Source organism: Triticum urartu, chromosome 1, assembly GCF_003073215.2.
Source record: "Triticum urartu cultivar G1812 chromosome 1, Tu2.1, whole genome shotgun sequence".
Taxonomy (NCBI): domain Eukaryota; kingdom Viridiplantae; phylum Streptophyta; class Magnoliopsida; order Poales; family Poaceae; genus Triticum; species Triticum urartu.
The window spans coordinates 3,734,946-3,752,523 of NC_053022.1; the positions used below are offsets into that span (position 1 = coordinate 3,734,946).

At 47.7% G+C, this 17,578-nt stretch overlaps 1 protein-coding gene and 1 long non-coding RNA gene across 2 annotated transcripts; both read left to right on the plus strand.

The window, feature by feature from the left end:
* The first annotated feature begins 9,645 nt into the window (after nucleotides 1-9,645).
* On the plus strand, nucleotides 9,646-11,247 carry LOC125547000. The gene is made up of 2 exons (XR_007300667.1): nucleotides 9,646-10,635; nucleotides 10,707-11,247. It is a non-coding gene; the product is annotated as an uncharacterized LOC125547000 (long non-coding RNA).
* A 3,023-nt stretch (nucleotides 11,248-14,270) lies between these two features.
* Nucleotides 14,271-16,139, plus strand: LOC125547704. Its single transcript, XM_048711750.1, has 2 exons — nucleotides 14,271-14,741; nucleotides 15,513-16,139. Exons 1-2 carry the CDS (start codon nucleotides 14,295-14,297, stop codon nucleotides 16,137-16,139), a joined length of 1,074 nt encoding a protein of 357 aa, XP_048567707.1. The 5' UTR covers nucleotides 14,271-14,294.
* The last annotated feature ends 1,439 nt before the right edge of the window (nucleotides 16,140-17,578 follow it).

Here is a 17,578-nt window from a genome sequence, read left to right on the forward strand (position 1 = left end):
ATTTTTTTTTTGTGCAGTCCGTGTGTTGGCACTCCCTATTTCGAAGGATTTGGTTCATCTACTCAAGAGTGTGGCGCTGTGTAATTGTTTTTTGTATTTTAGTTGTATGTAGCGTGAAATTATTGGTTTAGTAAATCTATTGTTGTTGGTGCAGCTGTTCAGAGGGGCCGTTCGTATTACGGCAGTCCGGATCTTATATGTCAGTGGTGTGGAGCGTTTTATTGGTTCCGTGAGGGCTCAACTTATCACCGGGCGTCTACTATCCGAAGACCTGTTTATACGGGTTGTTGTCGTGGTGGCAAGGTTTCTTTGCCAAAGTTCCGTCCTTGGCCGTCGCCATTGGATAGATTGATACGGTTTGACAGAGACGTGACTTCTACTAAGTTAATGCAGTTGATTAGACAGTATAATTCAATGTTTTGTTTTACATCATTGGATGCTCATATTGATAATAGTATCAATGTTGGTGGTGCTCCCTACGTGTTTAAGATGAATGGAGTGGTATATCACCGTATTGGACCTCTTGTGCCTCCTGATGGTTTTTCACCGAAATTTGCTCAGTTATATATGATTGATTCAGGTGACGAGATCGACAGCAGACTTAATGTGTTCGCTAGGGATGACGGCAGTTCTCTTTGCCCAGATCCTGAAGTTGTTGCATCTCTTGTTAGAATGCTCGATATGCATAATCCTTTGGTTCATAAATTCAGGCTTGCTCGCAAGAGCCTGTGCAGTCATGATGCACCGAGGGTATCTATACGCCTTTTAGGTAATGACGGTGGACCACATGGTACGCGTTTTTCTGGTCCTACTGTTTCTGAGGTTGCTGCACTTATCATTGGTGATTTGACACTTGAGCGTAAGAGTTTCGATGTTATTGCTGAAAGTCATTCTTGTGCTTTGAAGCACATATTTGCTCACATATGCAAACGATTTACTGACTACTAAACAATTATTGGTTCACCTTGGTGTGCTATCTATTGGTCATGCTTTCCAAAAAGTATATAATCGCCAAGGAAAACAATAATAGATCTATATATTACATAATACATTCAACATGTGACAAGGTCAACAAGCACAAAGAAGAAAAACCATGAAATCGGCAAGATGAGACCATCCAAAGAAGAAACAAAAATAAATGAAGGAGAGCAATATGATATCTACTTGGTAGCGCAAGTAGAACACTACCAAGCATATCTGCCTCCACTGGCGAAAGGCTAAAAAAATAAAGGACAACAATATGATATCTCCTACATAGTTCAGGTAGAGCACTACCAAGCACATTTCCCTCCAATGGCAACGCCACCAGTGCCTTGGAGAGTCACCGCTCGGGCAGCAGCGTCATGGCGATCATCTATGATCATTGCACACAGAAGCATAGAGAAGCTGAGCAATGCTGCTAGCAGCCCAACTATGAGAACTAGGATCAACTCTGAGCTCACATCCTCCATTGGAGGCCTCCTCTCGATCTTTTGTCACCGGAGGAAGAAAAGAGGTGAAAATAAGGGAGAAAGAATGAGATACGTTGTGGGATGGAGAAAAAAGAAGAGAGTCTGTGGTTATTTTTATAGCCCGAACTCGGTGTACGATGGGCGAAGTTCACCAGCACCGCTCGCCAGTGTTCAGGATGCGAATCTGCGAGCAGTGCCGAAAATGTATTGGTCCTTGAGATGACTGCTCGCTGTATCGGTAGCGAGCACGCCTCACACTACCACGGTACTGCCCTAGGTGCTCTATGACCTAGATGGTGCAAGTGGGAGACGTGCGGGAAAGCACGCGAGGCTGGTCTTCAGTAGGCGAATCTGCGAGCGGTGCTGAAAAGGTACTGGTCCGTGAGGTGACTTAGCGAGCACGCCTCACACTACTACGGTACTGCCCTAGATACTCTACGTGCTAAATGGCACAAGTGGGAGATGTGCGATCGATCTGTGAGGTGAGTGCTCACTGCACCTAGTACGTCTTGCACTATCGCGGTACAGCTCTAGATGCTTTACGTGCTACATGCGACGAGTGAGGGACTTGTAGGAAAGTTCGCGAGAGAGAAGTAGATGAGGACTGATGAAAACTTGTGCTTGACCTAATTCTTTTCTGGATTTTGACATGCGTAATTGTTATATGTATGTATCTTTCTGATTTATGAGTTGATCATCAGAGGGGGCGGTGTGTAGTTGTAGGTTTTCAGTGCTCGATTATCGGTGTTTAGGAGGCGAACCTATAAGAAATGTAGCAAAGACGTCTCGCACTACCGTGGTACTGCCTTAGATGCTCTATGCATTAGACGCCACAAGTGAGGGACCTGCCGAAAGCGTGCCACATAGAAGAAAGATCAGACACGAGAAAGAAGAAGCGACTGACCACAAATCTTAGGTTCACCCTATCAGCCCAAGGAAGAGATGCTCAGTGGACTGTAACAAGCAAAGATTTAGAACCTGACAAAAAAAATCGCTCTTTTTACATTTTTTTGAAGATCTATAAAGCAATTATTTAGTTTCCTTTGCCCATAAGCATGGATGCTAATTAATTTTGTTATTAAAAGGATGATGAGCACGGAGAATATATGGTCACTACAAGGAATACAATGTGTCAGATAGCTGTTCGTCGTTTGTACTTACATTCAAATTTAAAGAGGGTTGATCTGTTTTAACTCTCTTCTACGTATTAAATTATATTTTTGATTTACTACGTAATTTTTGATTCATAGTAATTACTTGAATTTAGGCTGGACCAAATAATAATATGTGTGTATTTGCAACATGTTTTGTTTTTTACTTCCAGACTATATGATTGAATTTTTCTTTTTTGAAACATTTTCTGTTTACTATAGTTTACAGACTCGACCAGCCTATCTGGCTTCAATCAGCCCATATAGTTTCAACCAGTCCATTTTACTTCAAGCTTCCGTCCGCTTAATATTTAACATTCTAATACAGCCCATACGGTCAACTTTCGTTGTCGTGATTTTTTGGCCACCTAGCAATTTATATGATTACACTAACTTACACTGTTTACCTTAGGAATTGTCTACACTTGCCAATATATAATACTCCCTCCGTAAACTAATATAAGAGTGTTTAGAATACTAAACTAGTGATCTAAACACTCTTATATTAGTTTACAGAGGGAGTACAAAGCTGTAGACGGGCGCAAAACTAGAGTCCAGGAGCAGCTAGGAGCAGCAAAACTAGCGTCGAGGAGCAGCTAGAGCAGCGGCGGCGGCTACGCCGTAGAGTAGTAGTAAGCAGCAGCGTCGGCAGTAGAGGCAACAGGCAGAGCTAGCAGCGGCGCCGGCAGTAGCAGCTAGAGACAGCAGCACCTAGCGGCAGCAGTAGTACCAAGCAGCAGCAGGGCGGCGACAACGGTACGCGGCAGCAGCAAGAGTAGCAAGCAGCAGCGCCAAGGCAAGCAGAGAAGCAAGTAGCAGCAGGAAGCAGCAGGTAGCAGCGACAGCGCAGGAGCAGGCTAGCCGGAAGCGCGGCGGCGCAGCCGGGCGAGGCACAGCAACAGCAACGCACAGCAGCAGGAGCAGATGGGGGCGCGGCCTGGGAGCGACGGGCGCGAGCGGGGGCATGCGCAGGCGGCCAATGGCGTGGCCGTACATGGCCAGGGGCGCACGGGAGCGCGAACAATGACGCGATGAGCACGAGCTCCGACGGCATCGGGCACGACGGTGACGGCGTCCTACGGCGGTGGTTCGATGAAAAAAATAGGGGGAACCGGAGGAGAAGCTCACCGTGAGCCTGTAGAGGTGCTAAGTGGGCTCGGGGAAGGCTCGACGGCGCCGGAATTCGCCGGGAAGAAGCCACGGTCAAGGACGAAGAAGGGCTCGATTCCTTCGCTGTAGATCGCCCCGGCTTCAACCAATGATCGAGGAAGAAGAAGCGGTGGCCGGCACACATCGCAGACAAGTCTCCCGAGCACGGGGGCGCCGGTGGCCGCGGGATCGAGCGACGCACGGTGGCGGCTGCGTTCAGGAGAGAGAGGGGAGCGATCGAGTGGGGGAAACGGCTAGGGTTCGTCAAGGGAGGGAGGAGGGAGTCGGGGCCACCTTATACACGACGGGGAACCGCGGGATGGCCGCCACGCACCGACGGCCGCAGCCATGGTGGTCGGATGCACGCCACCACCTCTCGTGAACAGGAAGGAGGAGGAGGGTGGGGTAGGTGGGCCGGCCTAGTGGCCAAGTGGGCTGTGAGGCCTGGGGGAGGCCTTTTCTCCTTTTTCTCTTGTTTTCCTTTTAAGCTTTTCTGTTTTAGTTTTTAGCTCCTCTTTTGCATTTAGTTGACCCACCAAACAAACTTTGGTAAAAAGTGAAACATGTCATATAAATACTAAACAATATTCTTAGAAGGCACGAAAAAGTTTGGGCTCAAAAGGAGTTGCCTAACCATTTTTAGAAATTGGAAAGGCCAATTTCATTGTTGCTGGACCACAAATTAAATTTCAGGGCATTTTGGGAATTCAAATGAGGTTGGTTCCAACATGACAATGATTAGGGGAATTTATAGAATTATTCGAACATTTTAGTTCCACCGTTCAAGAAATTTTTAATTTTGACTTTAATTTGAAATTGAAATTTTTTTGAAACGGTTTGGAACAACGTGGGATTTAGCAACAGTAAAAATGATGACATAGCACCATTCACTTGGGATTACTGTAGTTTAATTATCCGGGGGTCACAAAAAAGAACTAGTTAGATGAACTCTAACCCTAACTAATTTGATGAACTCTAAAATTTAATGAACCCTAACTAATTTGATGAAATCTAAAATTTAACCCTAACTAATTTGATGAACTCTAAAATTTAACTCTAACTACTTTGATGAACTCTAAAACTAATTCTATTTAACAACTATTGCCCTAATTAGCATCTAATTTGATGAACCCTAACTAATTAGATGAATTCTAAATTTAACCCTAAGAACGCTAGCTAGGCAGAGGTAGGGGAGGAGGAGGGGGAGGGCGTGCTCACGTCGAGCGCCGCCGGAGTTATGGAGAGGGGCACGCGGCATCGAGGACAGGGACGGGGCAGGGACAGGGACGCGGCATCGAGGACAGGGACAGACGCGCGACTTCGATATGGGGGAAGTGACCGTGGGGAAGAAGAACCGTGCATGGGTAAGTCAAAACTAGCAGCAGCGCGTTCCAGGAAAAGCGCTACTGCTAAGTTAGCTATAGCTAAATTAGCAATAGCGCTGGATGGCAACAAGCACTACTGCTAAGATAGCTATTGCGCGTGTCCATAAAGCCCGCTGCTGCTACGCCTTTCTCCTTTATTTTTCTTTTTCATTTATTTTCATTCACATTTTCTTTTTTTCCTTCCTTTTTCTATTTCTTTCATTTTCATTTAATTTTCTATGTGTTTTTCATTTTATTTTCCTTTGCTTAGCAGTAGCGCTTTCGGCGTATAACACACTACTACAATAGTCTTAGCAGCAGCGTGCTTTTCCTAAGCATGCTACTACTATTGCTAGCCTGTCGAGAACAGTAGGGGAATTGTAGTAGTAACGCTTTTTTCGCGAGATGCGCTACTGCTACAAACTTAGCTGCAGTGCGTTTATTTCACACACGCTATTGGTAAATTGTAGTAGCGCTTCTTTTTAGCCCGTGCTACTTGTAAGTTTCTGTGTATAAGGTTTTCCCTAGTAGTGGGGCCCCCATCCCGCCTAACCCTGTAGCGTTTAAACACGAGATCTAGCCCTTTGACTTCCCACGGACGAGCTTTAACTAGTAGACCTCTCTACCCGGTTGTGTTAGGTTAGCCCATACGAACACTAGGGAGCAACGTCCAGGGCAAACCCACAGTAAGATCCCCTCCGTAGAGCCAAGGCGGTCGTTTCCCCCTTCCAGGTGTCGGCGGCTGCGCCGTCCGTGAGGAGGCCACATTCCGGAGACGCATGCCGCCTCTTCAGACATGTCACCACACCACCCGGTTGTGGTAGTTCAGCCCATAGAAACAATTGGCAGCAACGTCCCCTCCGTATAGACTCGATGCGGCTGTTTCCCCCCTCCAGGTGCGGGAGACGGCGCCATACGTGAGGGGGGCAACACTCCAGAGACGCGTGCCGCCTCTTCAGACATGCCACCACACCATCCGGTTGTGGTAGGTTAGCCCATAGAAACAACTGGGAGCAACGTCCCCTCCGTATGACCCGATGCGGTTGTGTCCCCCCTCCACGTGCCGGCGGCGGCGCCGTCCGTGAGGAGGGCCACACCCCGGACGTGAGGGGGTCACATTCCGGAGATGTGTGCGGGGCGTTTGCAACCGCCACAACACTTCTGTCGGCACATATATCTTTTTGATTTTAATAAAATATAAGGACCTGTATTCAAAAGAACATGATGACACATTATTAACGTACTCTACAAACTACATATATATTCATCATCTATGGAAAAAATTTCACCAAATCGATAAATAATGTATGTATGTTTATATAAGTAGTGGCAGGGGCATATATATATACAGCCGGTCTATTCTGCTAATGTTAGCAGAATAACTATTCTGACAACACTTTCGCACTGCACACTCAACGCAAGTGCACGTCATTCTTTAAACCAAGTGTGATGCAGTACTCATACGAGTGAACTTCTCGTCGGAAAAAACTGCACGAGTTATTTTTTCGGTACTATTTTCGCTCTAGTTTTTTAACTGTTTATCGGAATGAGGCGTGTAATATACCGTTGAAAAGCTATGGGTTACGCGCAACTTCGACATGTTGAACACTTTTCGAGATTCCACACGGTTTAAGAGCAGTTTTAAAAATGGTGCGGCCCATGACGAGTGGCAGCGAGCGTTTTTTCATGATTTCTTCTAAACTGCTCGTCGGAACGAAGCAAATGATACACCGTTGGAAAGATATCGTCGAGTCGCATCTTTTTCATATCTATTACTTTCTGTAATTCGTTACGGTTTAAGAGGAGTTTCAAATTTACTAAATCGCGGAATTCTGTTTTTCAAATTTTTAAAATTTTCGGTACTGTTTTCGCTCCGGTTTTCTAACTGTTTGTCGAAATGAGGCGTATGATAGGCTGTTGGAAAGCTACAGACGAGGCGCAACTTTCATATGTTAAAATGTTTTTGAGATTCCTTACGGTTTTTAGTTAATTTTGAAAATTGTGCGGCTGCCGACGAGAGGCATCGGCCGTTTTTTGTGAAATTTTCACAAACCGCTGGTCGAAATGATTCAAATTATACGTCACTGGAAAGATATCGACGAGGCGCAACTTTTTCATGTAGAACACTTCCGCTAATTCCTTACGGTTTAAGAGCAGTTTTGATTTTACGGAAATGCGGACACTCTGTTTTTCACGGACCCAAAATCGATGAAGGGAACTGCATCGGACAGAAAAACGCACTGCTTCGTACCGAAAATCGCACTACATCAGACGGGCAAAGGAACTGCATCATTCTTTTTTGTCGAACCAAAATTTTCTTAGATGAGGAAGTGGAGTGTACTCCACATTGGGTCTAAGTGAACCACATCAAGCGAAAAATGAACCGAGACACAAGTCTAAGCGCACTGTATGATTTTTTTGTCATTTTCGTACTTGTTTCATAGGATTAAGTGGACCATATTTGTCAATGTTAGTGTGCTGCATCAGACGAGAAAGCGCACTGCAATGTCATCACAGAGGATTGCACGCGATTCTTTTTGTTATTATTTAAAACAAAAAGAAATGCATACTACAGTGGAGCGAACCTCTAAAAAACAGAAAAAGTGCATAGTATGGTTAAGAGAACCTCTCCACACAATAAAATTGAACCTCTCCTGTCGACAGAAGTGAACCTCTTGACACAGTTTTTTTGCATGTCCAATGTATATTGAGGGGGAACTGAAACCTGGATACAACAGAAGTGCACTTCATTTTCATGCTATTTTTACATTGTACAGGAGCATAGGCCCCCAGCCGGCTACCACGCAAAACACACACATACACTGTACTGCAGCGGGGATGGCATCGACAGCAACCAAAACAAACTGAAGGCCGTCACCGGTGAACTGCATGTTGGAGAAGGAGAGAGCTGCGAGGGGGTGCTCCGGTGAACCACCGGTGATGTGTGCGAGCAACAGCGAAAATCCGATCTGCAGCGAAGAGCAACCTGCACTGCTCGCTGCATGGGCCAGCTGGAGAACCTCCTGTCCACACCAAGTAAACTGTAGCAACAATCCAAAAAACTGCATCAACAATCCAACTGGAGAACCTCCTGCCGAAGTGCGTGTCAATCGTCCTCAAGTGCTTGCGCACTGCACGGACGCCCCAACTCACCTGCAACGATAGCAAGCTGCACTGCTCGCCGTCCGTGGATAACAACAACAAAAAATTGGACCTAGGCATGTTTTTTTGTACGTTACGGGAAGAGGACCGCCGGAGTCCGGTGGTGGCTACCCCGCCGCCGGACCGCACTGCACACACGCCCGTCAGAGGAGAGTGGCGCCCACCAAAACTGAACTGCAGTGCATCCAGGGGGTGGAATCTCGCTATTGTTGACGCGCGTGGTGGCCACGGCCTCGGCCACAGTCGGAGACCGCCGGATCTCCTCGTCCCGTCGTCTGCAAGCTCGATGGAGGAGCCGGCCGGAGCACAGCGCCACCAGCTGTGCCACAGTCAAGAGGGAGGTGGCGGAACGGGGAGGGGGAGTCGCCGGCGACCCCCATCGCTGAAGAGAGGCAGTGGGGGGTGCCTTTCCCCATCGTGGTCGTGGTAGGCGCGCTGGAGGAGAGCCTATCATCGCGGGGAGGGTGATCCGGTCGTCTTCGTACTACACGGCAGTCAGGGAGGCCGGATCCGGCGAGTTTGCTGGTGGTAGCGCGGGACCCTGTGGGCGCGGTGAGCACGGGGAAGGTCGAAGTTGACCCCTGTGCCGTGGGGGCGGCGGATCCGGCCGCCGTGGAGGCGGATTTGATCTAGGGAAGGTAGGCAGAGGAGTTGCGCCAGCACCCGGGGTGGCGGCGAGGGCAGATACGCGCGTGGCGGCGCGGGGCCGCTCCCGTGGTGACGCACGGCTGGGTGCGCGGCGGCGCCCGGGAGGAGGCTACAGGGACGGGGGAGAAGAAGGTGGCGCCAGGGAGGAGGCCGCAGGGTCGGGAAGAGCAAGATGGCGCCGGGGAGGAGGCCGCGGGGCCGGGTAGAGGAAGAGAGCACCGGGAGAGGAAGGTGGCACCGATGGGGACGCCGCGTGGCCGGCGAGGAGGCCGCGTCGGGCGGGTGGGTGCAGGGTTGGTGCACCGGAGGAGGAAGGAGGTGGGAGAGGTTTGCGATTGGAGGTGGGTTGCGTGGGGTGGTGTGTGTGTCTGTGTGTGTTTTTTAGTTAATAACGTCGATTTAGGAGTCATGCACGGTCCGAAACTGTTATCAGAATAAGACGTTGGGTGTGCAGAATACGACTCTTAAGGATAACACCGAACGCTATTCTAATAACACCCTTAAGACTCTTATTTTGCTAACACCGAACGCTATTCTGTTAACACCAAAACCGGCGACCACCTCTCACCCCGCGGCCACGCCACCACCTCCCACCCCGCGGCCATGCCCCCACCCCCGACCACCTCCCACCCCGCGACGGCGCAACCACCCCCGGCCACCTCCCACTCCGCACCGGCGCCCCCACCCCCAACCACCTCCCACCCCGCGGCAGCGCAACCACCCTCGGCCACCTCCCACTCCGCACCGGCGCCCCCACCCCCAATCACCTCCCACCCCGCAGCGGCGCAACCAATCCCGGCCACCTCCCACTCCGCACCGGCGCCCCACCCCCGGCCACCTCCCACTCCGCACCGGCGCTCCCACTCCGCACCGGCGCCCCCACCGCCGGAGACCTTTGGATCTCGATAGCCGGATCTGGCTCCACCTTCTTCCCTCCTCCATCTACTTCCCAAGAACGGGAGCCCGCCTCGGAGAGGAAGGAGCGCAGGCGGCGGTAGAAGCGAGCAACACGCTGCCTATTGTCGCACCGCGTCGCCCAGGCTTCCTACATCGTGCCCAACGACGGGGTCCTGGCCACATCTTTGCCGCCAGTTTCTTCCCCGAGCGCGTTCGCCATGGGATCCGGCCGGCCCCTTCTTGGCTGCCCTCATCCTCGTTCCTCGAATCGCGCAGCGACCTCCACCTCACCTATGATCCCAGGGAGCGCCTCTCCCTCGCCACCCTGACCTCTCCGGTGATGCTATGTCGACGTGTGAGGAGCACGGCGTGCAGTGCGGGCGACTGTACCGTGCAGTGCGAGGGGTTGCGGCGTGCAGCTCGATCTGGCCCCACCTATCCCGATCTGGTCTGCTCCACGACCACAGAGGCGCATCTGCCATGCCTCGTCGGCCGACCACACCACCTCCTACGCCGATAGCTCCCTCAGGCGTGCAGTTCGTTCGGCGGGGCATGTGGTTCTTCCACGAGCAGTGCGCCGCGCGCTCGAACGGTGGGGCGTGCGGTTCTTTTGAGCTCGGTTTGCAGTGCGTTTGGATCCCTCGAGCGTGCGCCGCGCGCTCGAACGGTTCTTCCACGGGCGCCATGGATCCCCCATCTCCAATCTTTTCCCTCATTGGGGGCCCTCTCGACGAGCTCCTCCCTGTGTGCTAGTCCTTGTGGACTGCAGCGACTACGGGAGCCAAAAACACCAGCTGTCGTTGGTCGTTCAGTGTTGGATCCGCCTACCCCTGTTTGCAGCTCCTTTCAATATTTTTTTCAGCTCACTGAATATTCTTTTGCAGTTCATTGTGAAAAATCCATCGCGCTGGTCGCGCCACGCCTTTTCCTGTTGCTTCGTCTGAGGCGAGGATGACCTCCTCTCCCTACCATGTCAAGCTCGTGCCTCCACTACCTGCGCCCGGAGTGCAAATTCCCTTCGGCGAGGGAATCCTTCAGTGAGGAGCGAGGTCCACAACGAGTCCATCCCCCATCCCGGCGGGTTCACGTGCAGTTCGGTAAATAACGGGTCGGTCAGTACCGGATTCCTGGCTGCAAATATCCCAGGCAAAAAACAATGCAGTTCATTGTGTGATTTGGATGTTAGAAAGCTTGGTGGTTCACTGTGTAGTCGTAGTTTAGTGAGGTTCATTTTGACAGTGTGTAGCGGTTCGTTTTATTCATGAATGCGGTTTGTTTTTATATGGTTTGCCGTACAGTACAAAGGCTATATGTATGTATGTGTTAAGATGTAAGCCCCATGAACGCAGATGTAGTTCTCTAGTAGCAAAACTCTATGGTGTATCAATTAAGAAAAAGGTAAAAATGAAAACCCCGAGTTGTTCACTACATGCCCAGGCGCCATGCATAAAAGAAAAAAAAATGCAGTACACTACATTCGACCATACGGTCTAGATGTGCTTATAAGAACTTAAAAATACATAACAGAAAAATAATGGAGTTCGCTAAACTCATCATGCAGTTCTGATGCATGCATTTATAAAAAAAATGATACCCAAATGTGGTTCAATATAAAAACCTATGTGGTTCACGTGGTAAAAAAAAGAGAAAATAAAACATCTCACATATTTATAGATTTAGTTCACTAGACTCTGCCCCGCGGTTCGCTCCTCGTCTATGCGGTCCAGCCTTGTTCATAGAAACAAGTTATCAAAAGGACAAAACAAATCATGCAGCTCGTTTGCCCGTCTGATGAAGTGCGGTTTTCATTCCGAAGCAGTGCGGTTCTGTGCGGTCCAGCCTTGTTCATAAAAACAAGTTATCAAAAGTACAAAAAAAAAATCATGCAGCTCGTTTGCCCCTCTGATGAAGCGCGGTTTTTCTTTTCGAAGCAGTGCGGTTTTCTGTCTGATGCAGTTCATTCGTCGATTTTGGTGTCGCGAAAACAGAGTGTCCGCATTTCGCTAATTTTAAAACTGCTCTTAAACCGTAAGGAAATAGAGAGTGTGTTCTACATGAAAAATTTGCGCCTCATCGATACCTTTCCAACGGCGTATCGTTTGAATCATTCCGAGCAGCGGTTTGTGAAAATTTCACGAAAAACAGCAGCTGCCACTCGTCGTCCAACACATGATTTTTAAAATTAACTTAAACCCAAGGAATCTCAAAAACATTGCAACATATGAAAGTTGCACCTCGTCCATAGCTTTTCAATGATATATTACACACCTCGTTTCAACAAACGGTTAAAAAACTGGAGCGAAAACAGTACCGAAAATTCGAAAAAATTTGAAAAACAGAATTCCGCGATTTAGTAAATTTGAAACTGCTCTTAAACCGGAAGGAATTAGAGAAATATTTATATATGAAAAAGATGCGCCTCGACGATATCTATCCAACGGTGTATCGTTTGCTTCATTCCGACGAGCGTTTTAGAAGAAATCGCGAAAAAACGCTCGCTGCCACTCGTCATGGGTCGCACCATTTTCAAAACTGCTCTTAAACCGTGTGGAATCTCGAAAAGTGTTCAACATGTCGAAGTTGCGCCGAATCCATAGCTTTTCAACGGTATATTACACGCCTCATTCTGATAAACATTTAAAAATTAGAGTGAAATCTGTAGCGAAAAAATAACACGTGCAGTTTTTTCCGACCAGAAGTTCACTCGTGTGAGTACTGCGGCACACTTGGTTCAAAGAATAACGTGCACTTGCGTTCAGTGTGCAGTGCGGAAGTGGTGTGCAGAATAGTTATTCTGCTAATATTAGCAGAATAGACCGTCGGCATAGATGTTGCTCTGTGCGTCGTGGATCGATGATGTGGCGTGCAAATTTATGCCGACGGTCGCCTGCCTCAGCTGTCGGCATAGATTGAACGACGTTAGTATTCCATCGCGAGAGGGATCGCTGGGCCCATGGCTATGCCGATGGCCCATTTATGCCGACGGCTGTTGTAGGCATACGTGCAGCTAGGCCGACGATGCTTCTGTGTCGACGGTGACCGTCGGCATAGGTCTGGCCAGCCCGATGGCCTGGTCGCGACTGTTGGCATAGGGCGGAGTAGGCCGACGGGGGCCGTCGGCACAGTGCCCTGTTCCAGTAGCGGATAGTTTATCTTTACGTTATTTCTTCTTTACATGGATAAAATATGAGCTCGTGCATTTGTTATTAGAGCATATCTTAAGATGGGACTCGTGTTTACCCCAAAACACATAGAATGAAAAGGAACCTCACTTGGATTTATTTATTATGCCCACTCATGCTGAACTCTTCATTATTTGCAATGTAGAGGTAAAATGTGGTATAATTGAAACAATTGAGGTAAAAATGATTAGTTTGATTGAAAAAGCATCAGTAGTGTTAATACTCAAGTGCATTCTCTCTTTCTTGCATATTGCTGCACGTCATCACAAATTTGAATGTTGTGACCAGCTTTTACTTGCATAAAAGTAAGCTCTTACTTGATACCACATTTTACTTCACTCAGAGCAACTTATGATGAAATATACATCTCAAGAAGACCACCATACGCGACATATTTCCGACCATACATATAGTGCCTGCTAACACTGAAACCTGATTTACTTTAAATGGTTCGGTGCATTCAGATCTTGATCATCTCCAAACTTTGCAAAAGTGGAACAGTTCATGCTTGAATGCTTCCGTGTGTAGAGCAACGCCAATAGTCCAATTTGTTTTACCTCGATGGATGTATTAACGTATTAATTATCAGACCATGGAACTGTAGCAGGGGGCAGAGGCAAGGTGTGTAGGAGCGGATTGTTGTTGTACCATGCTGGTCATCATGGTCGCCTGAGCATGAAGGACGCATCGCACTCGCACCCGCTGGATGTGCTTGCAGCTGCTGAACCGAACTGTTCCAGTGCGTGTGGATGGTGTCCAAGCCTAAGACACGCATCAACACTCGCCACGATATTGGTCCTGTCCTGCAGGCCAAGTTGGAGCTGGTCCATGAATGCCTGCACCCGCCTCTTAAGTAGTGATTTGACTGTAGGGCATGCAACATTAGGTGTATGTGAAGAAATGAAGTGATCGCATATAAAAACCATGTATGAACTCCAAATCATCAAAAATCAAAATCTGAGGAGAAACATGTTCATGAGGTAAGGAAAAATGTTCTTCACTAAAATTTTACTGCAGCCTATTATTCCTTTTGTTTTCCTTTCCTTCACAAACCTAACAATTATCAGAAGCAAATCATATTTGATATATATTGAGTGATGTTGAGTATGGACATCGCAAGGGACGGACTGAGCATGGACATCGCAAGGGACGTACTGGAGGATCTAGAAGATATGGAGACGCTCTTATAAATAACCTCCTCTGTTCCACACATTGAACTACTCCATATAGCCTTTGGTGAGCCCAGGAACCCCCACAGCCGAACCGCACCCAACCGACCGAGTGCCGAAAATGGCTGCCATGCCGGTTGCACTTGCACCACAAATGCACATCGTGTCCGTACAGACGGGTTTGCCGACTCGTGTCGTCGAGCCCGAAAGGACCCGTCTCATCGCCGTGGCCACGCCGCCGCTATCCGAGACCGTGCTGCAGCATCGCCTCCGCGCGGTGCTCTACTACCGCACCGACGACGCTCCGTGGGAGGAAGGTATTTGGGTGAAGGAGTCGCTGGGCGAGGTGCTTTGCTTCTTCCCAGAGATAGCAGGCAGGCTCCGGCGCGGCACCAGCGGGTCCTGGGGTGTAAAACTTAATGATGCAGGAGTGAGGTTCCAGCAGGCGACGGTGGAGGTGACCATGGAGGATTTCCTGGCCGACCAGGGGAGGAACGAAGCAGCGCTGGCGCCGTGGATCAACGTGACTGCGGAGACACCTGATATGTGCTCGCTCCTCTTCATGCAGGCACGTGGACGCGCGTTAGACACATCTACATCTGAATTTCTGTTTTCTCTCTCTTTAATTTCCATCATTTTCTAAACTTCCTCATCTCATTTTAATTTCAGTGATTTTGTCCCTGTTAGAGATCTTGGTAAATTCGCAAACCTCATTTGAATTTCTAAACAATTGCATTGACTACTGAGAACCTGTACCAAAATATTATGGAAGGCATTAATACGTTTTTATTAAAGCCAAAGAAACAAGTTGCGGACTACAATCCACGATGTTGCCTGCAAGTTTACCGGTTGGAATTTAAGTTCTAACATACCTCTCAAGTTTTGGAAATTTTAATATGGACTATGGACTACATATATGGATTGAAATGATCGAGTGAACAAACACACTAAAATAGCTTATATTTACGAACTACTTATATGGAAAAGAAGTTGTTAACTTGCTGTTGCACAAGACAGCTGCAAATAAATATACACCATTCCACTAGAAAATCAAAAATCATTTTTGTTTATGTGTCCAATTCTTCTCGCTTAAATTGCAAGCCAAAATTTTAATACCACGGATAGTGCAGATGTAGCCATCTATTTGACTGAGAAACATCAAGGACCAACTGAAATGTATCCTATCAACAACACAAGCATCTACGGATTGAGACAAACCTAATAACAGCCTGGCATGTCAAACGCAATTCTTTAAAAGCAGTACAGTCGAGTGGATGTGTTTATGAGTAACAAAGTTGATTTGTATTTGTATTGATGACTGACCTATTGTTTACTGCAGCTGAGTCAATTTCAGGGCGGAGGATACGCCATCGGCGTGAGCTGCACGGTGCTTCTGTCCGACCCGCTGTCGCTGGCAAGGTTCCTCCTGACGTGGGCGCGGAAGCACAGGGACATGAAGGCGCAGAACAATATCGTCCAAAGGCCCATGATGCAGTACATGGCATACATCCAGAGGCCGGAGATTTGCAGCAAGCGTGTCAGGTCATTCCCAATCGACTCTGTCGCCGCCGATGGCACCAATGCCCAGACCATGCTCTTCAGGACCCCCGGCGGCTACGAGACAGGCGACCTCCGTGCACTTGCCGCGGCATGTATCAACCGGGCGAGCAATGAGCTCAGGGTTGACAGGCCTTTGCGGTTCACGCTCATCGTCGCGCCTCGAAACTCCGCTCGTGGAGCTACGACAGTCGAGACGGCAGTCACGGCGGATGACCTCAACAAGGGTGACGACGGTCAGAACCTGGAAGCTACGGTGTGGGACGAGCTCGGACTGGAGGAGCTGACTCTCAGGGGCGTCAAGCCCGTGCATGTGTCGTACAGAATCGTGGGAGGCGGGGACGAAGGGATCGTCGTCATGATGCCTGATGGCGATGGTTTCCTCGTCGCGGCAACTGTTCCGAAGTAGACACTACAAGAAAAAAGGATTTACGTCATTTTTATTCCGGGACTCAAATAATTAAGCAAATCTTAACCATCAATAACCACAAAAATATGAAAATAAATGTATACAAGCTGTATTATGAACAAGTAGTCATCAACCTGTGCTCCTGCACAGGCTAGTGATCTACAACCCTGTAATATTTATTAATGCTTGGTAAACTTTTACTTTATGCAACTATATTGGATATTAAAAATATCATGTAAACATAGGAATGTACCACGAAAATGCCAAAGCCTGCTACCACAGGGTCATTAACCTAGACAAATGACATCAGGGAAGCAAACTTTTTTTTTGTCGATGCATCCGAAGGATGCGAAGCCGTGGAATGATGTTGCTAACTTACTTAAGCTATTAATATTGTAACTTGTGAGGAATCACACAATATTAAACAACATCAGGGGTATGGTAGGCTGTGAACTAATTAACACCATAATATCACAGATGAATATGTCATATAGTAAATAAAAGGAAATAGTTTTACATAGAGATGTCTATGTTTATGCATACAAATAAAGGAATTTGGCCACTGGTCAGATATAATGCATACCAAGTGTGGTAGCACCGTATTTATATAGACCTTGATCACCATTAAATGGAAGAAGAATAGCCTAAATATCCGAGGAAACAAGGCCAGGTTGTGTAAATCATCGAAGGGTGCATCTACCTATTATATCTATACTAGCACACATGCCCGTGCGTTGCAAGGGGAGAAAATTGATGTGTCCACCAAAACAGCCAACGGCGCAGCACAAAGGGACAGGCAGGCGCATGTCGAGGTATAAAAGAAATACATATCATGCTTTGATGTCTATTAGTGCAGTCCATGAATGCTTAGCCATTGAATAAGTAGGAATGGTTGCTTGTATTGGTCACTTTCTTTTTAACCAGACGCGTGTGGTAGGGAATTAATCAACCTCAAGACCCACCAATTCAGTCTCTCGCAAGTCCTCATCATAGAATAATATGTGTGTCCGCGTTTATAGGGACGTACGTGCTTGTGACATGTGAGTGCCTACATCTATTTTTTGTTTCTATTATTTTGACCTTTGCATACATCAATTTCATGTGTTTATTTATATGTTGCACCAAAAGGAAAATTTAATGGGACATGTTCTTCTAGTTTTCATGAAAATAATGATGAAGATCTTAAAGTAATTGATGTGAGTCCTATTGAATCCTGGTTTTCCAAAATAAATCTTGATAAGGATGGGACTGGAGATGAGTCAACTTTAGTTAAAAGGCATCCCAATTTTTCAGAGTTTTTAGATCTTGGTGCAAAAATTGATAAAAGTGGGATTGAAGAGGTCAAAAGTTTAAGTAGCGATGAACCCACCCTTTTTGATTTCAAGGAATTTAATTATGATAATTGTTCATCAATAGATTGTATTTCCTTGTTGCAATTC

What these genes read in the sequence shown, in the direction of transcription:
- LOC125547704 (XM_048711750.1), top strand. Translation starts at nt 14,295, where the DNA reads ATGGCTGCCATGCCGGTTGCACTTGCACCACAAATGCACATCGTGTCC. An exon ending in GCTCGCTCCTCTTCATGCAG is followed by an intron (nt 14,742 to 15,512) that starts GCACGTGGACGC and finishes TGTTTACTGCAG; the next exon opens with CTGAGTCAATTTCAGGGCGG.